The sequence below is a fragment of the Charadrius vociferus genome, unplaced genomic scaffold (assembly GCF_000708025.1).
Source record: "Charadrius vociferus isolate BGI_N301 unplaced genomic scaffold, ASM70802v2 scaffold200, whole genome shotgun sequence".
In the NCBI taxonomy this organism is placed as follows: Eukaryota; Metazoa; Chordata; class Aves; order Charadriiformes; family Charadriidae; genus Charadrius; species Charadrius vociferus.
In genome coordinates this window covers 515,682-538,913 of record NW_009646515.1, presented here as the reverse complement: position 1 = coordinate 538,913, position 23,232 = coordinate 515,682, and the positions used below count along the sequence as shown (strand labels likewise).

General features: G+C 39.9%; 1 protein-coding gene across 1 annotated transcript in view; it reads right to left on the bottom strand.

Annotated features, from left to right (window-relative positions):
- REPS2 (RALBP1 associated Eps domain containing 2) overlaps positions 1–23,232 on the bottom strand; it is a 70,203-nt gene that overhangs the window by 24,007 nt on the left and 22,964 nt on the right. The window contains exons 11-14 of the mRNA XM_009884781.1: positions 19,930–19,999; positions 17,131–17,196; positions 12,688–12,730; positions 9,923–10,059 (exon numbers count right to left, since the gene is read on the bottom strand). Of these exons, the coding sequence (XP_009883083.1) occupies positions 9,923–10,059; positions 12,688–12,730; positions 17,131–17,196; positions 19,930–19,999 (316 nt within the window). The remainder of the gene's footprint in view (positions 1–9,922; positions 10,060–12,687; positions 12,731–17,130; positions 17,197–19,929; positions 20,000–23,232) is intronic.

The following is a 23,232-nucleotide window of genomic DNA, read 5'->3' as shown; positions in this document are numbered from 1 at the left end:
AGCTGTTGTTAGAAGGAAATCATGCTTATGTGAGCATAATTGTGAGAAAAAAAAAGTTAGCTGACTTTTGAGGACTCGTAACAACTTATAAAAAAAACCACCCTCACTTTTTTTCTCCACAGGGCAATGAAAAATAATTTCATGACAAGAAGCTGCATGCTTCAGCCTCCTCTAGTGCCACTACCCTAGAAGAGGGCAATATTAACACATACTTAGAGGTTTTTATGTGTATCAGCAGGTGACTTGTAATATTAGGCTATTCCGGAATGACTGCCTTCCTGGGAGACTGCCTCGCACAGATCAGCTCTTGCTGTTAGCGATGCCATCACTACCTTAGCTCTGAAAGCGAACCCAAATACAGGGTCTGTTTCCACAATGAAAGGAAGTTTGTTTCCAAAATGAAAGCCTCTACCCCGGGACTGAGCAGCAAACGGACAAATGTCCTATTTCCAGGTGCAAACCCCAGAGCTTGGACAAGCTGCGTGCCCTCGCTCTTTGAAAACAAGTCTTCACACTCTGTGTAAAAGCAGAGGGAGCGGGACGGGCCCCGCACAGGTCGCCTGGTTACTGAGCAGCTCGGTGGCACTCACAGCAGGGTGAGCCACGTAAAGCAAATCTCAGTGACAGCGCTGTGGAAAGGCCATACAAGTACCGGTAAAACAGTTTTAAGTATACCCAGTATCCATATCACACGTATTCCTGTAGATGATAGCATTTTCACGCGCTAGTTACTCCCACAAAGATAGTGATAAGGTTTTCATTTCAAAAATCATGGCTCTTTACTTAGCATGCTCACACAGGTGGATTATCTGCATGGAAAGCTTCCAGAACCATTTTTCTGCCCTGTTGTGGCAACCACAAAGCATGAACAGGACACCACACTAGATTAAAAAAAAAAAAAAACAACAGGTTTTCTAATCTGAAGCTAGATTAATATTTTAAAACAAACACCAGGCTGTAATGCTACACTCTGAGAAGAGGCCATGCCATCCTCTGGGGCCACGCCGCTCTGCCTCCAGCCTCCCTAGCAGACAACACAAACCCTCAGCACTTCCATTACCCATGGCAGCGAGAAAGATCAATCATGGCGACCATCCAAGTAGCTCCTTTACTTGACTTATTTGATCTAGGAAGAGGAGACCAAGGAAAAACATAAAATTATCGTAGTCCGGTCAAACCCATGAGAAGTAGGTCTTTAGCTCACCAGGCACAGCAGCAGGGCAAGATGTCAAAATTAGGGTGGAACAAATTTGGGCCCTTGGGATCCTTTAGAATAACCTGTAAGAGCAACGTGCTGCACGTCTCCCACCCAATGAGAGCCACTTGTCCTCTTGTTTCTTACTACTGAAGGAAACTGCCATAATACACTGAGCTGCTGGATGCATGCTGTTTTTTAAAATTAATTAATACTAGAACAGCAACATATAAAACTACACTTCCTGAAACATTTCCATGTCAGGTATTTATTTCATTTCCGTTCTTTGCAGCTGTCCTCCTTCTTTGTTTTACATGTCTACCACCTTATCCCAGGTATCACCACAGACAAGTTAAAACTTTAGCTGAAAAAAAAAAGTACTCCTTTTTCTCATCTGTGTTGAATAACGTACATAAGCGCTGCCCTGAAGGAAGGGTGGTTTTCCTGGGTCAAGGGCCATTTTGTGCTTTTCTAGCCAAAGTGAAACTACAAAGCGCCTACCAAAGGAGGCTGACCTCATCTCATGTCAAAACCCTTCACACTTCTCATCCCATGACCAAAAGGGCACCCAGAGTTCGGCTGCTCCTCATATTTCGGTCACCGTTCCCAAAGTGAGAAAGGGCCCTGTGTTTTTCCGATCACACAGAGGGTGCAGTCCTAACCAAACCCAGCCTATACCCAGGTTGCCCCGGACATAGATGATTTAAATGCAGGTTCTTGCTTCTGTTCTGCTTCCCCACCACCCCCACCACCCCTTCTGCAATTGGGTTGGGACCATCCAAGGACTCAAATTGGGAGAAAACTCCGATAGGGCTCCTCAGTAGAGTCTGGCTGACGTGTTTGGTACTTTTCAAGTGGATGCTACAGGCCAGCTCACAGCACAACCCCTACTGCTGGATGAAGGGAGAGGTTGGTTGCACGGCAGATTTACATCAATTTACACTGCTTCATAGTGCTGAGCATCAGGTTTAACATCAGGTTTAACACAAGACCAACCAACTAATTCTATCATGAAGCAAAGGGTCTGCAATACTGAAAACAGTTCGAAAAAGATAAGCCAACAGAATGAAATATTCTTCAGTTCCCCAAACCACCTAAGGCTTCGGTTCCTTAGGTAGTCTGGGAAGCTGGCATTTTCACCCTTTCACTCTGATGCTATTTTGAAGAGGCTTTTTCAGATAGTTTTCCTGTTTCTGCTGCCAAAGGCAGACCGCAAAAAGGTTCTGTGTCTAAGCTGGTTTCTGGTTACTTCTGTCTTACAAAACTTCCCTTCTTGTTCATTGAAATTGGTACTTGGATATCCCATAATACTGATACCGTTCTCTGCACTCTTTCATTTATTTACATTCCTGACAACAGCATTAGTAAGGTGATTGTGAAATAACTGTTTTTCAAGAGATCTGATTTATTAATTCTCACTACTATGTCTGCAAAAAGTCGCAACAGGAAAAAAACCTTAAAGATGTAGCCAGGAATGTAAATTTAATGAAGGATTCTAGTAAGGTGGTTGTGAAATATCTATTTATCCAGGGATCTGTTTCAATAATTCTTACTCATGTAAGTTCCATTTACACAAATTGTCAAGGAACAGTTATACTTGGAAGGCTGGTAAGATTCACCCCAGTTTGTACTGGGTGTACTGGGTGTACTGGGTGTACACACAAGTACTCTCTGGACTCGGCCCTTAGAAATAGACATCAAAATTTAAAAATCAAAAAGCACAGAAATGAGTTATCCCATCAGATTCCTATCATGTAATAAACATTCATTCATTTATGTCCTCACTATTTTCTCCAGCCCATTCAACCTTAATTATATCCTTGTCCAGTTGGGCAAAGAATAAGTTACACAGTTGTAAACACATAAATCCTTCATAAGAAATTCTAAAAGGCTGAGAGGAATAAAATTCTTCCATTCAAATCAGAGGGAATACATTCATATTTTATTCAGAATAAGCTCACTTCAGTGATCAAACATATTCTGAAGGGGAACAAGACTAGAAGGAAGAAGCAGCTCCCGTAACAGACCAGGAGCTAAGTCCCCGTCCTGCACCCACCCCACCCCCCCAAAAAAAGAATCTATTCTCTGCTTCAAAAAAATGGTTTTGTCACATTTATGTTAAGAAAGCATTTCCCAGTATTTTCACTGCAGTGATACGGTGCCAGTGAATAGTGTGAACAGCAGCTGAATTTAGTGTCTTCTTCAGTTTATGTTAAAAGACATGTTTAATTTAAGTTGTAATTGTTGTTACAATGCTTACAACCAAAGATGTTAACTTGACTCTGCACTCTCAACTCGATGAAGCTGGCAACATTAGAGCTCTTGCATACTGTGCAAACAATATTCAGCAAAATTATACATTTTGCTGATGGTATTTGCCATTATCGCTCTTCTAAAATAAAAGTCCTTCAGAATTGTCATCTTCCTAATCTAATGTTTTAGTCTGATTAACAAACACAGCACAGTAACATGCAAGACAGCATAGAACTACAGCACAAGTGAAAACCAGCCCTATTACCCGAGAAACTAGCTGGATTTTACTAAACCAAGACCAATACAAGAGAGGAAGGGGTCCTGAAAATTAATTACTTCATTAAATTCACTGTGATCTAAATTCAGCATAAAAAAAGGACATTACTATTCTAGGTTCTTCTAGTCACTTCAGCTTTGAACCAAAAAGTTCCGTATTTATGGTAACACCAACAACATAACCCCCTGCATAACCCCTTAAAAGCTTGCCTTTAGTAAATAGATACAGGTATTTCCCAGCAAATACAATTAAGCATAAAAGAATACAGAAGATAATGCAGTAATTATACTTATCTAGGTCAAGTTTGGCAGCTTTTTCAGTCCCCAGTTCCATGTGCCCAAAAGGGAAAGTCATCTGCATTTGGCTCACTAAGCTAAAAATATGATGTAGCTGAGAAGAGATTGCTGAAAACAGCTGGAAACAGTATTACGGCAACTATTTGGACTAGTTTGTATCAAAATGTGTATTACAATGGAGCAACAATAATTTTAATTCTCCAAATCTTCTTTCCTACTCAATTACAGAACTGTTTTATTTGATACGTGGACTGAAACCATTCAGAAATACATAAAATTTGGCTGTGGTTGGGCAACGATGAAAACACAAAGACATTTCAACACACACACTTCAGAAATCTCCACACTTGTCAAATAAAACCCACCAAGCCTGTACATTCAAGTAAAGGTTGTGCTAATTGAATGAAGTCATGAAGGTTTGATGAAGTAAAGAACGTAACGAAGAGCCTTCCTCTTCAAAGGTATGAAAAAGAGGATAAAATGTGATGCTGAACACCAGCCTTCCTCTAGCACTAATGAAAATGAAAGGGTACGGAAAAGAAGTTTGTACTGACTGAGTCTTATGACAGAAGTACCACTTCAAACTGCGTGGGAAATGTGCATATGAAGGAATACAGAAGCGATGTGGAGACGCATTTATATCACTGACGAGAATGCTGATGCGCACTAATAAACCTGTTCCCTCGTTCCTTTTCTATGAATACTACACTGAGAGCAGAGGGGATGTTTTCTTGTTTGGCAGCCCAGCAGAGGCAAGTAGAGGTTATAGATGTGACTGCAGTTATGAAAACATCACCCATAACAGAAAACACCACACTTACAATAACACATTAGCGTGTTTCCCCCTTAAAAAGGGCGGTACTTAACACCTCACATCTTAAAAGAGAAAAAAAACCCCAAAATACTAGCCCCACACTGCTGGCTAAAACCAGCAGCCCCAAGGAGCAAATGCAGGTTACAGTAAGTATTCGCTTGCGAGCCCGCATAAGAAAACGGTGCCTGCATTCCACACGTTCTTCACTGCAGGGACAGCCACAGCAGGAGGCAAGTTTCAAAAGCAAATGAGCACTGAAAACCTTCAGTCAAAAATTCATTTGTAAACAGCTATATAGCTGTTTTGATAAATTACATAGAGACATTCAATCTTTCTTTCGTATCAGCATGAAACGACACTGTTTATGACAATTATGTTGTTTCATCAAAGCAAATTCCCTTTTCCAAACAAGTATCCTTTGTTTTACAGAACTGTTAATTAAAAGAAGTTATGCAATTCAGAAAAACTAAATGGGAAATAAAATGTATTTCAGAGTCATCTGTATCAGTCCAACTAGATGCATTCTGCCATTACTGCCTATAATTGCCCAGAAGTAAATTCTTTATTAGTTGTCACGGGCAGAAAATGTAACAGAGTAAAAGGCCAGAAGACAATGGGCACATTTTTGGATTTTAATACCTAAGCCCCAGTCCCAGAGTTATCCCAAGCTGGACCCTTGCTAATTGCTGCCGTTGAGGGTAAAAAGGTGGCTGGGGAGTCCTCGCTGCAGGACTGCCGGGCTCCGAGCTGAGGGAATTTTGGCCTCCTCAATACCTGCTCCCTCGGCCAGATCGCGGGACAGGCGGAAGAGAGCAGGAGGAGTCCAAGAGAGCAGCTAATCCCGCAAACGATCTTTGTGAGCAGCGCAGGAAAGCTCTGTGGGCCACAGGCTCCCAGGTCTTACTCTGGGAGCTCGTGACTTGTATCTGACTAGAGTGTAGGCTAGAGAAGAAATGAAGACGTAAACCAGGTCGTGTATGCATTTGAACTGACATTTTTGTTTGTACTTAAAACCTGCTGTTGTCTTTCCAGGAATGCATAAAACTCAGCCAAGTATTTTCTTAATATGTACACAGGCCAAATACCAGAGGTTATATATTCAAAGAAAAGAAATACATGGAGAATCTAGCAGTCCTAAATTTTTCTCAGATGCCAACACAAAGACTACATGATTAAAGATAAAAAAAAAAAAAAAGATTTCTGTCTCTTAACAGAGAGAGCATCTTGTTCGTGCAAGGCTTGAGAAAACATGCATCCTTCAAAGCCAAGCAAAAACAAGGGGCATCCACAACAGTTTCAGGAGAAGAAAAAGAGTTCTGGCAACAGGCATGATGCTTTGATGCTTCACTGATGCCACTGTTTAATAAAGATAAAGTTGAACTTCCTGAGGGTTGCTTAACATTAAATAAGGCCATTCTACTACACGTGTTTTCTCAGCCACACCATATTCTTAGCGTCACAGCTGAGAAAAACAGGTTAGTACATGATAAAATACATCCTTATAGCTTGTCACATCTACAGTGCCCCCCAAAACTAGTGTAATCTCAAATTATGGCCTTGATGAATAGAAATAAAAGGTGGTGGTGGTTTGTTTTTAATACATCCACATATACACACACAGAGACATAGACAGAGCTATAATCCTCTTGTGTATATTATTAAAATGTCTGTCTAGAGCAGTTCCATAATTGTGGTGGATCTGAAAAAGCTCCGCCTTTCAATAAGTTCTCTTGGCTTTGTATGTTCTTCCTGGGTAACACAAATTACAGTGTCCCACAGGAGTGCAGCTATGGTGTATGAATGAAGGCACCTCCTTCAAGTGCAGTTACGTCCCAATTCAACAATTTTAAAGCACAGTTTCCATGGCTAGTGCGTTACTGGGCATCCTAGCCAACATGGACAAATGTTAGCTGTACTTGCCAGGAGAGGGGCATCACAAGATGAGCGGCAAACATAATATAGCAGCAGTAAATGAAAAACAAACAACACCCTCCAACAGACCAGAGCCCACAACAAGGATCTGCCACAATCCTTGGCTGAATTTATCTGAAGAAAAGAGATTTTTCTTTTTCTGCACTTTAAAAATGAACCAAAAAATGCTCCAAACCACTGATGGCTTTACAATTAAAGAAGTGATACCTATGGATCAACATGACCAATGAGGAACTGAAAATGAAACTCAATACTACTGAGCACCCCTTTGCAGATGTGGGAACAGATTATCCACCAAACTTACAAAATCAGGTTTATTTCTGAACAAGACCTAGCAGGACAAAAACTAATGTGCCAAAACGGGATTATTCTAATGAAATAGGATACACCCTAAAAGCTATTAAAATGGTCAATTTTAGAGTCTGAGTTACTGTACTGACACTAGCAACACAGTGGTGCTAGAAGGGATGGTTATTCCAGCTATTTTTTGTGGCCCAGCTGCAACGATAAGACTATTTTTGAAAACCTAGGAAGGAAGGAAGGCAGGAAGAAAATGTAAAGCAAAGATTCAGTTGAGAGTACATTAGGACAGAAAGCAATCAACTAACTTGTGGATAGAAACGCATTGGGTTTGATATTTATGCCAGGCTGCATTATTCCTATAGTCGAGAAACCTGAATAGTACATTGCCACTACGTCATCTATATTGTAAATTTGCAACTGGATCTTCTGATGGCAGATGGAAACTATTCTGACTTCATTTTTATACTGTCAGCAGAAATAAGAATACAGCTTGTTATTATACAACTGTGTGCAATTTACTTCACACAAACAGACACACTATTTTCAGCGAGGCTCTTCCGCTTAAGGCGACAGTGCTCAATCCCTCTGCTCTCCTGCAAACCATCTTTTTAGGAAGTGCAAAGTGCACCTCGGTAAAGAGTTTGACTCCAAAAAAACAACCATTACCTGAGGAAGAACTGTCTGTAGATTAAAAAGGTATCTGAAAATTATGAGGCTGGAATTTCTACTGAGAAGCAAGATCAGTACGGAAAAGGATGAAAAATGGTGGGGCAATCAAAACAAGAGAAGTGGAAGAAAAGAAAGCAGCTGTATAAAAACACATTATCAATAGGATGTTGCAGAATAACAACTATTTGGGGCTTAGTGACAGGAAAGAGCATGCCCATGTTTCTTCATAGAATGAAGAACTGAAGATATGACTTCCAATGGAGACATTTTACTTCAAAGCAGAGCAAGATAAACGCACCACAGTACTTGGGCGTGCTGGGATGGGTTGATTTAATCCCCTCCTTCTAATGATACAGATTTATTTGAACTGGAACCCATCTTCGGGGTAAGCTACAAATTGTTTAACAAGTTCTTCCTTAAGTCCTCCAAGGCTACAAATCCCTCCTTATTCTTTCACAACCAGTATTTACATTTTTGACACAAAATAGAACAGCTCCATTTAAGGAAGATGACCACCACAAATACTTAGCATTGCCACCAAGGGACATTCTAGATAGCAAAAAATTATGAGCCAACACCCTGAAGCTAGAGGAGGAAGCTGAACCTCTGGGAGACCTTCCACATGCCTGCAATTTGGTAGCACACTATACTTCAGGTTTTGACAACCTAGAGACAATTTTTGTTCCAACTATTAACAGCCATAAATTTGAACCAAATATGATGAACAGTTTTAGGATGACCAAAGCACTTGCTTTTTTTGCAAGCCATCAACTGCCTAACCTTACTTAGTTGCCCCATTTCCAGTGAGGAAACCCTCCAAAAAGTATTGATAGGACGAGTTACCTTTTCCTGTACTCACTGTAACACTGTCAGTTTGTTAAGTTGCCCAGAATCGTTACATTACGTTACTTCAAAAGTAATGCTGACTTTCAAAATGATCCATTTCAAAAGCATGATCCATTTCATTCACAGAATGACTTCTTTGAGAATTTAAGTTCTCCTTTCATTTGTGTTCCAAGAGAAACTTAAATCCAAGCTTATTTCCTTCCAGTTACACCTTTTATCTGGATTCCGAGAGGATTTGCTGCCTTAGAAAAATGTGTACTTGGCACTGTTTGGAGTTTCATTTTGATGTATAATGAAATCAAAATTGGAGGCAATAGATCCCTGAACAGGAACCACAGTGAAAGATCAGGAATTGCTTCTCTGTGTAGGGCAGAAAAAAAAAAAATGTTTACTCCTATTGAGTTTCAGGGTTTAGCACACATAGCAGGACTCTTGAATTCTCTCTGGTGTTTGCACAAAAAAAGAAGTCCCATATAGCAAGAGGTGAAACTCTTTCTTTTCTACTCCAACAACCACATTAGAGAGCCCAGTTAAAACATTCCTTGACGTGGTGAAACCTTGGCTTTCTTGTGAAGCATAAACACGACCATGTTTAACCTAGTGCTCGAGTCAGATGATTGGTGTGCTCCGCATAAAGCTCTGGTCTGGCTCAAGGACACTGCTAAATCACAGCGATGCTGGGTCACTGCTGCCCTGAACAAACAGCTCCTCCTTCCACCTCTCACTGTGCGAGGCAAAAGGAACGCTCACACACTAACGCGCTGGAGAGCCCTTTTCTTTCAGTTCACTCCAGCTACTAGTCTACATTTTCTTTCTCTCCCCTCAACACACAGCCGTGTCCAATGAAACTACCCTTTCTTTTTCTCAAAGAATGGTTTCTGATTGCCCCCACGCATATGGAAGACTTCAACATCAAAAATGTTTGCACATGAGAAATTTCACTTTCTCCCAGTTTAAACATTAAGGGTTTTCTTCCTGCTTCTGAACTACAAAAAATAAATAGTAATAAAAATCAAATATATTGTAGTTACTGATGAGAATTGTCTAAACAGCCAGACTAGTTATAAACAGTCAGTGATGACAGACTACCATATGTTAAGCTTCCCATTATTGTGCCAGAAAACATTATAATCACCTTAATTACAGCAACAGTGATTTTTCCCCTCAGTGCCTACGCAACGCAAGAAAGTGCAACTACTTCTGTTCTGTAGCGTATTGCTGCCTATAGCAAAGCAAGCATATGCCCATACTGTCAAGCATTTGTGCAAACAAATCCAGTTGCCAAGTATGCAGCCAACCTAAATGGTCTCAAAAGGGGGAATCAAAGCAAACTTTACCTTGTGTGTTTTGTTGAAATATTTTGTTCAGATCCAAAGAGGAAGCTCTAGAATGTGATTTCTGTGGCCTTGGAGGTGGAGTAGGGGGCTCTTCTCCCTTTTTCATAGCATCTTCTATTGATGTGCTAGAATAAGACCTAAGAAATAAAAAAGCAGAAAATATTTTACTTCCGAAATTAATCTGAAACAACTACAGTGAATAATACCTAAAAATACACTGACTAGAACTCAGGTTCACGGTCGAAATTCCTTGCCTTCATGACTAAAAGTTCCCCCTCACAACAAAACAGATTTATTTGGCAACACAGGAACCTACATGTCTGGGGAAAGGAACAGGTCGTGCTTACAGGGTAGTATTTTTCTAAATTTATCAGAGCTCCAGGCTTTCTTTCATAACTTTAACTGTCAACAGGATAAATGTAGCAACTATTATGAATAAACCCGAGTAAAAAATTTTTCTCCCCTTACAGTTTCTGTTGCCTTTCCCAACTGTGAGGGTAGTGTCTATACAGGTACAGCTTCAACCTACCTTTTGGAAGTATCCATTTTGTAATTTATAACAGAATAATTTATAAATAATTATATATAAATATAAATTTTATATATACTTATATAAGTAATTTATATTATAATATTTTTTTCATAGCAAACAAGTCACCAAATTCCACAAAATCCAGAAAAACTGAATGGCTCCAAAGTGACCAACACTGGTCCAATACATGTCTCAGTACATCCTTCTAGGCCCTTATACAACCCATTAATCCCAACGCAGGGCATTTGCTAAGAAATTTGGTTTTGCTGAATAGTGTCCAATATTTTTCAGCTGTTGTAGTTACCAGTTTATCTGCAAGACCGAGAGCTTTGTCCAAAATGAGCACTGACAATGTGAGATGTTACACTTACTGTAACACATTACGCATGACAGGCAAGACCAAAAACACATTCGAGTAGAACAGAAATAACTCCCACTAATGGGAAACGGATCGGGGGTTTTTGCCAAACAGGCTGTTGTTAGAAAACAGCTCTTTAGTGGGACAGACATTTGGCAATGTTGATCCTATGTTTCTGATGTAAACTTCAATAAATACAGGAGTGAAAGCCACAATTGCTTCAAAACTTACATGTGACACAAAAATCTCTGCCGATGCTGAATTTTTTGTCTTGGTAGAGTTTTGAATACCGTATCCAACCTAACCCAACCACTCTGAAATAAATGGCAAAGCTTTGGCGCAGGATCTTAAGGTTTTATACTTTTACTTCCCATGTTATGCAGTGTATATTTTACTTGCATTACAACTGTGCATCCTAACAGTTTGTGAATTTTAATATTTATTTTTTTTAAAAGATTGAGTAAGATAGCAGCTACCAGGCAAAAATATGCCTGCCCCAGCAGTACAAACATAGAGCCCTGTGACACTGAATTGCTGCTTGCAGCAGCAGACCCAGCACCCAAAAGTCAGTTAAAAGCCAGCAGCTGTGAATCTGCACAGCTTAGGCTATAAAGGCGGGCTCCAGAGCTGAGAGCTGCAAGAGACTCAAATCGTAGGCTTCGGTGGTCAGGCACAACCGAAGACAAAAGACCCTCGATGTTATAGAGCCCCCCCAGGCTACGCAGGGCAAGCGCAGCAGGAGGTCTGAGTTCCAGGATGTGCTCAGGAATCTTTAGTCTCGACTTCTGCATTGACGTAGTGACATAGCCACATGTGAGACAGTCATATGTGAGACAGTAGTCACATTCAAGTGACTTTTTTCAAACTTGTTTAAGCATTTGCTGTGTTATGCATTTTTGCGTAAAATACTTTTTACACATTTTTTGCATATTTGCAATTTATGATTCAGTAGCACAGCAAGAAAATTTAAAACAGTATGAAAACTAAAAAGCTTTGGCTAGCAAAACAGCACACAAGGCAAGTTCAGTCTTCCTGGACGTAGGTCCTAAGAACAGAGGATTTCAATCTTCATTCATCATGCTTATAGCTGATCCTCTCTCATTAGCAGCCTTTGACAAGCTTGTAAGGAGAGAGCTCCTGATTATACTCTCATTACCTACAAAAAAGAAATGAAGCCCTCTAACTAGCACCAAAAAAATTTTTTTTTGAAGGTGAATGCATGATATGGCTATACACCAGAATGGTAAACAGCCAAACCCAACACAAAATGCATTTATACACAGTATTTTCTGGCACAGGTTTCCCTTTTCTTTCAAACATCCAAATTCAGCAGGTGTCATTTCTAGCACACAACAGCATAAGTCCATAAACCCTTCCATCACACACCAACCAGGCACAGTCAAGTACAGGCACACCAATGAAAGGATTCACTCACCCACATCCGAGAGCTGAGCTACAATTGCTGTTTTCGTGGGACTGTGCAGTGTTTCCCTCCATATGCAACCACTGTGCAGGTTTCAACAGCATAAAATTGCTGAGAATGTTCTCCTGCAATGGGGTGGTCCCTGCTGTCCCACCACGATGCTCCTGGGGCAGGGCTGGGGACAGTCTCCACCCCAATGAGGCTGCAGGGCTGGACGGACAGGCAAAAGTCCCAGCGCCTTACAACCAGAGATCACAGGGCTCTAGGCAGTACTTAACATAGGGTCTAATAGCTGACAGATCTCTCCTGGTAAATCTGTCTTTTATCTGAGCTGGATTTCCAGCACAACACCAATTTTAAAAAAAATTGAAAACGCTACACCAGTTCTCGCACCTTGCGACTAACACCAGAGGGATGTATGTCTTCTCCTGAAATAGAAAAGAAAGCAGTACCTGGATCGTGGTCTGGGTTTAAGTGCATTAGATTCCTGAGCAGCTGAAACAGAAAAGAAAAAAGAACCACTAAAACATCATATTTTAAATAAACTTTAACTGAAGGATCAGTGTTCATTAAAAACGTGACCATTTCAATGTGGATGTGAGAGTGTGCTCATCTCACATGAGCACTGAGGACTGATTTTTCACTTCTCCTTCCCATTTGTTTTTGTAGCATGTGAAGGTCCTGAGAATTCAAAAGCCCACATGTAGTCAGACCTTCACCTTTTAATCTTGTTACCAGAACACAGGAAAAGCAATAGGTCTGACAGCTCTGACCTGTACTCCTGGATGTAGTTGTGACAAAGCAACATAAGGAATACCATAAACTTTCCACAGAAAACATCTTACTCCTAATCCAGATATCTATGAGTTGCCCGGCTTCCCAATGCACGAAGGTTTATGTCCTTCCTAAATACTTTAACTAATAAGTATAAACGTACATCTTCTTACCACCACACATTAAAAAAAATGAACACATCAGGTTGAGACTACTTTGATGTTGGGAAGGAAAAGTGTTTGAAGGTAAAAAGCTTTAAAGGATAAGTGTTGGTCAAACACATTTCTATCAATGTAAAAGTCTGTTTCTTTTATTTGGATGAATTCCAAATATCCTACCACACACAGGTTTTATGTGATAGGAAAACAACAGTGCTGACTTACCTTCTCGCAGTGATTCCTCGAGGCTGTTCCTTGGTTTACATAGTCTTTTTGTGACTTTTCTGTTACTCTCCTTCCTAACATCAGATAATTTTGAGAAAACACATCTGTGTGACTGCTTTCAAATTCAGCCCACTGAGATATCCTCACGGTACTGCACCAGCACCAACGATCCCAAAGCACACACAAAATGAATCCTTGTACTTTTCCCATTATTCTGCTAATCAAGGTACAACACTTAAGAGAAGCAAGTAGGTTGGGGAAAAGAAAAATAATTCCCAGAGTTTCTAGCTTCCTTCAGATATATGCCTACTCCGAAGTCAGACATTTATCATCAAGCAACTCTACAGCACTACCTGAGAATATGATGGATCCTCCAAAACACAGAGCAGGAGCTACCTGTGGCTGCAGCTGGCAAACACTGACTTTACAATGGCTTGCACTGTACTACTGCATATAACCTCCATAGGAGGCTTCAGGGTCTCAGAAGACAAGAAGCAGCATATGGCACATGTATAGCCACACACTATTTCTTCATCAAGGAAACTGCTTTAAAGGTCATGCAGTGCTAGTTGGTGCTTTGGATGGAACAAACCCAAATGGAGCTGGCAACGACACAAAAACCCACTCATAAACCAAGTTCTAGTAGATTATTGTCACCACCACACTGGCTCACAGTCATTCCAGATTTCTGTGCAACAAACTCTTCCTAGCAACTAAAGGGGAGAGAGCGAATTATTATTAGAAATATGCAGTGGTGATAATCATCCCCTCTCTCTCTCTCTCTCTGTGTCAAACTCCCAGAGAATACAACTTCAGAAACTGCTTCCCTACAGCCATATGACCCAATTTTTCCAATGCTGAAATTGTCGATTATTAAATTACATGCACAATTATTAAACACATGCCACTTAGAAACAGGAAGTATAAATCCTTTTCAAGCTAAGCCATGTTTAAGAACCTTCAAATTTTCCTTCTTTTATGAAAACCATAATTCTGGTCATACTTGTTTTAGAAAGCCTTTCTTCCAAAAAGCTACAGGTAAAACTGTCATTCAAGCTCTCTCAGGACATCTTGTTGAGGTAAACAGGAAAGCACACAAGGAAGAGAGAATCCCAAAATAACTACTAATACTACTAATAAAAATTGATAGCAATGTAATACTACTGCCAAGGATTTTTTTTAAGCTTTTGAAAAATCAGGAAATTCAAGGCTACAGTTACCCGATACCCAGGCTTAGCTTTATCTCTCAGAAGAAGTATAATATAAAAAAAATATTATAAAGCAGGTAGTTTGTTTTAGGACATACAAATAATTGTGACAGGATTTCCACATCATGTGCACATAAAATGTGCAGTTATTTTGGTACGCTCAGTCTGCGTGTACTTTGTGTTTGAGATGCAGGTTTATACACCACCACCCCCCACATAATCGCTCAAGATGACAGAAAACTATTTATCCAGTTCATGAATCTTCCATATTTCTATAAGCCTAACTTACATGAAACTGATATAAAATTAAAGCTGTTGAGTAAATTAATTACATTAATTATTTAAAAGTTTGTATGATTCCTGGAATAGTACAGCCTGATGAAGTGAACAGCTTGGTCTGCACTAATCAAAATTGTACGTGATGACGAACTCTTATTTACTTACTCACATCACAGGAGAATGTGAAGGTTCCTGTTTTGGGTGATTAACTGCTCCCACCCTGCTCTGGCAATACAACTTCATTTAAACATTCCTAAGGATGCAGGCTCAGTAAGTTTCGGCTGTAGCCTGATGGCGTACGCTCAGCTGGTGTCCCCTTGCTTTACAGCCTGATTATCGGGTGGAAAACTGTACTGTGAAAGCTGCATGTTTGCTACACTGCTAAGGAAGACCCTAAGAATTCCCCACTCGTTTAAATCATCTGCACTGACTCATCTATTACCTCTTACTGGTGGCCTGGCCCTTAATCCTTCAAATGTCTAAGGCCAACAATGATCTTGCACTTAGGAACCTAAATAAACTGGCCAGATATTCGGAGATGCTGAGCATACAAAGTTTTTACTGACTCCACATTTCTAGTCCTCCTGATGGCAAAGAAAACTTTCCCATAATGAACCACGGCAGTATCATATTTCCTGAATTTCCATAGACAGACCAAATGGATAACCAAAGGAGGATGTAAAATTCCACCCGCTTCATCCCAACTGAGTTTTCATCCTGAAGGTTAACGATTACGATGACCTTTCAAGAATAGTGACTGATTCTGAAATAACCACTCAATTACTGGGCTGTATCTAGCCCACTGCATAAGTAAACATTTTTACTTCTAACATCAGTCGTATCGTGCAACCTGAGAATGTGCTGGCTCAAACCCGCAAGATGCAGGACAGCAAGGGTGAAACCCCTACAGTGACAGTACTCATGATGATGGGATGAAACTCTGCCACCATCTCCTTTGGTATACAAACACGGCAACGCTGCTGGAGGAGCACAGCAGCATCCAGAAGACCTCCCTGACTTGACGATGAAGGACACAGGGGAAGGAGGACAGTGGCACAAGAGATGTGCAGGTGACAATACTTTTTTTTCCTAAGTGTACCCAAGATGGAAGTCCTGAAATGAAAATAAAACTGCCTGGGGTGCTCCTGGGTGAAATGGTCGGGAAGAGAACAGAACTGAAAGTCTTGCAACCACCCTCCTCTCCCCTGGAGAGGGAAGTGTAAGAGTGTTTGTGTGTGTGTGAAGGAGCAGCAGCAGCAATCACTCGAGAATAGGAGCTGAAGATAGGAAATCTGGCAGCTGCCAAGTGTTTGGGAAGAAGCCAGGAAAAAAAAAAAAGTTGGGAAATGAGGCATGCAGCTGTTGAGCAGCCATGAATAAATCGAACTGTAAGACAAAACTGCTGTGACAGACACGTCGGGTCAGTTTTCTTAATCATCGACATCTTTATGAGTAAAAACATTTATGCAAAAGGAAAAAAAAAAAAAAGCAAGTCCAGATTTCAGCTTGACTGGGACCAGGGAGGGCTCTTACCACTCCAGGAAAATGATTAACAAAGAGAAAGGCAAGGGAGGTCTGATGAACTGAACTGAATGCATGGGAAGTTTCTGGAGCATCTAAGCAATTTTGACAGACGCTGTTCCAAAAATAACATTTTCCAGTATGATAGGAACAAAGAGTATATGTTGGAGCTGAAGAGAGAAAAATCAGGGGTGGTTTCAACAAAGAAATGCTTCCCAAATCAAAAGCTTACGTCAGTCCTGTAAAGTGCCACAAGGTCTGTGTTTCCAAAAGGCTATTGACCCTTAAGCTCCTTGACAGAAAATATGAAATCTCAGTTTTTATGAAGAAACAGGCCGTTTCAGAATAGTTACTGAATACTTACTCCATACTTGAGAAGAGCTTTTATCAAGAGGTACAATATTCGTGCATCTCGTTTGTCGTTCAAAAAAACCAAAATTCAGACTCCTTACAAAATGCTACATTAAAAACATTTCCCACACATGGAGAATGCACATCTGCTAACAACCAGGGAAAGAAAGCAAGGAAACCTTTCAACAACCTGAAGTACTAATTAAGATTAATTTTGCAAGTAGTAGTCATTATGAGGTAAAAGCTAATTTAAGTTGTAAAATAGTATGAAACAAAACGGATCTTAAAAATCAAATTACATTAGTTTAGGCTTACTCTGATATAGAAATATTTGATCAAAATTCTAATGGAAGTAACACGTCAATTTTTTTCTCCTTACCTGTTTTCACAGTCAAGTGCTGAAATTCCTTTGGTATCGTTTTGAGAGCAGTGCTTACTTTAAGAGCTTAATAAAAAAAAAAAAAAACAACAGAACAATGAAAGTTACTTTAAGTATGTGCAGGTAAAATCTACAGGTGCCAACTCAGAGAAAGGAGCATCTAAACCGGTATTAGAATGTCTAATAATGCTAAACATACTTGAAAACAGAAGTAGCCAAATACCCTCAGAACACCCAAGCACTCAAAAAACCTAACAATTTTTCAGAGCACAAGGGTCAAGAACAGAAAGGCCTACACTCAGATTGTCAAATTTTGAGAACTGGGGGGGTTGGTGTCTAAATCCACGGCCTTCCATCTCAGAGACGTAGCGCCATCACAGCAGCAGCAGCTGGTGACACCTGGCAGAGCTGGGACTCACCTCTCCCCAGGTTACAAAGCTGGAAGCCAGGAGGGACGGGCTGCTTCTGGCAACTGAAACCTCACCAGCCTGATCCAGGGAACATCACACAGCACCCACACAGCCAGGGTTAAAATTTAGGAAATCCCAGTCTTCGTGCTTATTCCCCTTCTACTGACGCCTACGCATCCTTTATTAATGACTTTCTTAAGGCACTCTTAATGCATTGTAGTGTATTTTAATGTACTGTAATACACAGATGTCCTGGTTTGAGTGGCACAGGACTAATTTCTCTTCTAACGCTTGGGAAAAATGCATTTTTAGAAGACTCTAGTGTCTGAATTGGTGAAAATATTTACTTTATAGCCAGCTATGGTGTGTGGGTTTCAAGGTCTCAGTGTTTTCGAGTTAGCCAGGTGTGAGGACGAGGAAGAGTGAGACCCGGGCACTTGACCCAAACTGGCCCACAGGGTTATTTCATACCATCAATGTCACATTCAATATAAATTAGAAAGTTTGCTGCCCTCTCTCCCTTGACAGCAGCAATCCAGAGAACTTCTTGCCCCAGTGCCAGACCCGAGTCCTTCCCTTCCTCCCGAAGCCGTAGCGCTGGCAGTGTCCGACATTTGCTGTCCACTGCTGGGAGTGCACAGCTGCCTACTGATAGAATTGGCTGAGTGTAATCCTTGTATATTTTATATTGGTATCAGGATCAATACTGTTCTTTAGTATTATTAATGTTAATTATCTAACCTTATTCTACTAAATTCGTTTATATTTCAGCCCTCGTGTTTCTTTGTTTTTCCCTGATTCCCCTTCCCAGATGGGAAGGGGCCATTGGGTGACAGAATAATTGTCTAAACAACAATAAATTGTTGTGTGTTTCTCAAACACTAACAACAGTATTATAAATGACCACTTGAAATGAAGTCTCCCATCTCCATCTGTCTTTATCAAATAAAACATGTGGGAAAAGTCTGGTTCATGTGATCCAGTTCTATCTACAGTATATTCCACATTTAACTATATTATAACCTGACAGAGTGGAGCTGATTTACTTGTATAATTTTGAAAATGCAGGAACATTTGCTTCTACAGTCCTGAACCACGGGTTCTTGACTTCTGGGGAGATCTCCTCAGTCAGAAGAGCGATCTGCTCTTTCATTTGTCAGAATAGCAAAAAATGGCAGAACAAGAGCATCTGTTCTTTGGCTGAAAAGGTAGGAATCTGTGTCATAAACACAGCAAATCTTCAGCCCTGAAGGACTGCATGTACCAAAACAGCTTCCCATCTGACTTAACATGTCAGCTACCAAGAGCAAAGTGCAAGTTTTTCACCCACACAGAGAAGAAAAAAAGATTCCTGAAGTAATAAGTAAATCTGCCCTAGACATATGAAAGCAAATAACCTTCAAGGTTCAGGTCCTGCTCTTGTCCATTATGAATTTTACGACAAAACAAACCTTGCCAACAAAACATGAATTTCTTGGAGTACGCTGACTTGTCAAAATGTTTTACAAAACACCCATCAAATCTGACAACCTATCTTTGAACCAAGGACACTGGGAATCTGCCAAATTCAGTCACACCTGAGTATGGAAGGGGATTTGGGAATGTGGACTACCAGGTCTCACAGATGAGATGCAACCTCAGCATGTGGACAGCTGGGACGTCAAGCTGTATCTTTTTTTTTTCTTTTAATTAATGTATAATCCACAGCTCTGAGAATAAGGCAACAAAATACCCACAACTGTTTTGTTTCCACAACTGAGGGACTGAGAACATGAAAGGGCATATAACAGGGAACGACTCTGTGATGATCCAGTGTCCATTCTGGAAGCCCTAGTAGTTGCTGAAGGGAAAAAGAAAAAAGATAATTCAATTTCACATGGCTTGCTGCCGGCAGATTTCAAGTAAAATAAATGAACTGAGTATTTTCAATCCGGTTTGTCCAAAACTTTTGTTTTGCAAGAAAATATAAGGACTTTTTTTCTTTTTTTTTAATAGGAATAAAAACTAAATTTGAAGTGTTGCAAAAAGGGAAATCCGAGATTTGGCACAATGTAGTCTTCACTCTTACAAAATTCCTGATAACAACAATTACAGCTCTGTTAAAATAAGAAGTGTCACATTAATTGCCTCAGGACCAGACATATTTTAGAAGGTGAATTTCATACCATTCACATATGAGAGAACTAATTTTGAAGCAAACACATCCACTATTTCTCTTCAACTCAGCTTCAACAAAAGCAATGTCTTGCTTTTAAATCATAGCAAAACATAGCCAGCTTAGAAATAAAAAATACCATTGTTTCTGTCATGGAATATACGGAATTACTAATAACACACAGAATTTAACCCATAACAGGGGAGGGAAAAAACAAGTGATTTATTTGAATACCTTGTTTGTCCTCTTTCTTTCCATCTTGTAACAGGGCAGAGTTATCTGGTACCTCTTCAGCTGATGCCTTCTTAAAGAAAGATGTATTTATTATACTGATTGGCATAGCATCCACATTTCCACAGTCAAAAATTTAAGAATACAGACCAACACAAATAAAGGTGATATTCTCTCTTGCACCACGATTTGCTTTGCAAAATAAAGAAGCATAGAGAACTTTCAAAAAGACAACTGTAACTCTGCTTTTCAAGGTACACCAGTTCCACACCTGAAATTCCTTTGAGAAGCACTTCAAAAGTGACTCACAAGGAACTAAGGACTATATGTAAGGAGCGACTTCTTGCAACACAGTAATGCCATTCTGCATTTTCTTTTCAGGTGTAACACCTGTGTGAGGGTCAAGGAAACCTTCTCCAGCCCCTTCACAAGAGTCAGTCTCCATCAGAACAGCCTCTCTAGCCAAAACTTGAGCCGTACTGCAGAGCCCAGTAGTTCTGCATCTAAAGTCCTACCGCTGAGGTGGCTGATCCTTGGACTATTCTTTTCTTTCAACATGCAGTCATGGAGATGGGAAAAACAAATTTCATTAGCATGTCTGCTGGAGGCCCATTCAGGCCTCTGATGGGAAAACAGGGAACTGCTCCCCAGCCTTATTCCTTAACTTTTCTTTACTCCAGCAGCAACTTGTAATACAGGCATTTCTTGTTCTTGTAACTTCTGCTGTGTAGCTCACAAGAAGGAACCAGGAACAAGTTCTACTCTGCAGCCAAAACTACAATAAAGCAAATGTCAGAACCCCCAAGCTTCCCTAAAGATTAAGTGATGCTGTTGGTTTTTTTTTACCAGTGAGCATGGAAAAGGTTACAATCCATTGGGCCTAAAAATAAATAAAATCCAGAAACACAGATTTTGCAGACATTAAAAGAAAGCAAACAAAATCTCAAATCAGCAATTCAAAAAGGCCAAGTCCAGAATAAAAGGCAATGACATCTACTTTACAAAGTTGCACATGGGATTCCCTAACGCTTCTGGGGAAGCAGCATAGCGAAAATGCAGCTTGAGGACTCCAAAAATGTTTAAACAAAACACGTCACATGCCTAGCTAGCCCCGACACTTTAAAGAGCATTGGACTAAAGGCCTAATTCAGTGCATGCTTGAATCGATGGAATGACTCTCACAAATTTCAATGAACTGTGAGCATGACATTTCTGAGGGAGTTTACAGCAGCCCCAGCCAGTCATTTTATGTATATAGTGTGAAATCTTGTGTCTTATCTTTAAGCTTTTGGCAGCAAGAAAGCTTGTGGAAGAGAGCCAGAGGAACAGAAATGAAGGGAGAAAAAAAAAAGAAAAAAAAAAAAGGAAAAGACAGACTAGAACCAGAGTGAGAGACAAAAGCTTGAGGAAAAAAATATGGAAGACAAAACCTCCTCAGTTAATAAAAAGCAGTCACCCTTGTTATTCTCAAGCATAACATTAGCAGTCTCTGTGTGTTTTGTAAGTTTAACAAAGCCTAGCATTCAGGTGACCCGTCTGCTGCCATTATTTTCTTTATGGATGCATTCAGGAACTGTTTCCATTGTATTGCAGTACTGTAGTTCAGCAGTTGCAGTAAAAAAGGACTTCTGAAATTCAATTAAACAGCCTGAATGGATGATAGGTGGAAAGAGACTAGGACATGGAGATAATGCATAACTGATTGCATTGATAATATAATATTTTTATTGTAGTGATCAAGTATCTAAACTACATTTCCTCAAGTAGCCAAGCTACAAATTAAATTGCAACAGTGAGTTACTTCACTTCCCACAGAGGGAGATGAATGGGAGATGAATTACTGACCTTCCACATGATATGCATTCAGCGTATTAATTCTGAACATAAAAACATCCATTGAACAAAAGAGAAAAAAATCAAGTCAAAATCATTCTCAAAACAGTTTTGAGAAGAGATTTTATATTCCATTAATCTTCGATAACAAAGGACCAAAATAACAAGGCCCTGAAACAAACTAATCGACAGCTTTGCCCTACAAGTCTAGGAGTCAGGCAGTGAAGAAATGGAGAAAAAACAGTCAAACAATTGTGACATAATCAGGTAACACTATCTGCGCTTAGCCAGCAGGCAATCGTGCTACAGACTCTTCTTCATTTTCAACCTAGCTATAAAAAACCTAATTTTGCAGAACATCCTGCCACCTTGCAGAACCTTGGAACAGAGCAGAAGATCCAGCTGTTTCCCCAAGAACATTATCCGGCTACAAAGGCAGCACAGTAATACACAAGTTATTGGCAGTTATGGTGAGAACGTCTCAAGGAGGAGAGCGCAGAGATAAGGCAGCAGAGGTCTCAAAGCTTAACTGCTGAAAATTAAACATAAAATGGGGGACTTGTTGCCTGTTTGGTTTTTTGGTTTTGGGGGTTTTTTGGGGTTTGGTTGTTTGTTTTTTTTTTTTACATTTTGTGCTGTATACCCTCTACAGCTATTTAATTATTACTATAATATTCCTATTATCATCTCTGTTGCAGCAGAAAAATCTAAAAAGAAAAAAAACATACAATGTAATTGCTTAGGAAATCATCACCCCTATTTATCCTTACTCTGCACATAAATTCAAGGACCACAAACAAGAAGAGCCTAAAACCCAGCCATTTAATAAGATTACAAAATTGTATTGGTTAGGTTACTGAAATGACACTATTTCTAAGAAACGCAAGATGACTCTGAAAGCAAGATTTCTGAGCTTTCTGAAATATAGAAAAGAACGTTCTAATCTCACAGCCCCAAAGCTTGCGCTACTAGAGAGCAAGTTTCCTCACAACTCTGCAATAACCAAAGACCACTTTGCGTATCTGGGTAATCACTTGTGAAGCCAGTATACTAAAAAAAAAAAAAAACAACCAAGGGCTCCCTAGGCTACAGAGACACTGAAGTAGATCCTGAAGTCAAGAAGTTACATAAATGGAAGTTTTTTAATTACGTGTATAAAAGATACATAATTATGTGTTTATTTTTATTTTTAATATAATTTAATTACATATCTCTCTTTTTAATATATGTGTGTCTATTTGTATATGCACATGAAAACGCAAGTGGAAGACAGAAGCTGACCACTCAGTGGTCTTGCCTACCGACAAAAAAAAAAAAATCCCAAGAGGGATGTGATGATTTTTAAGCAGAAGACAAATAATTGACAAATAATTCTCTCTAAAAACAAGTACCTTAAGCTGATGCAGTGAGTTAACTCACTCTGTTGACTCTTACTGCCGTCTGGAAATGGAGTTATGTGTGTGTATATATATA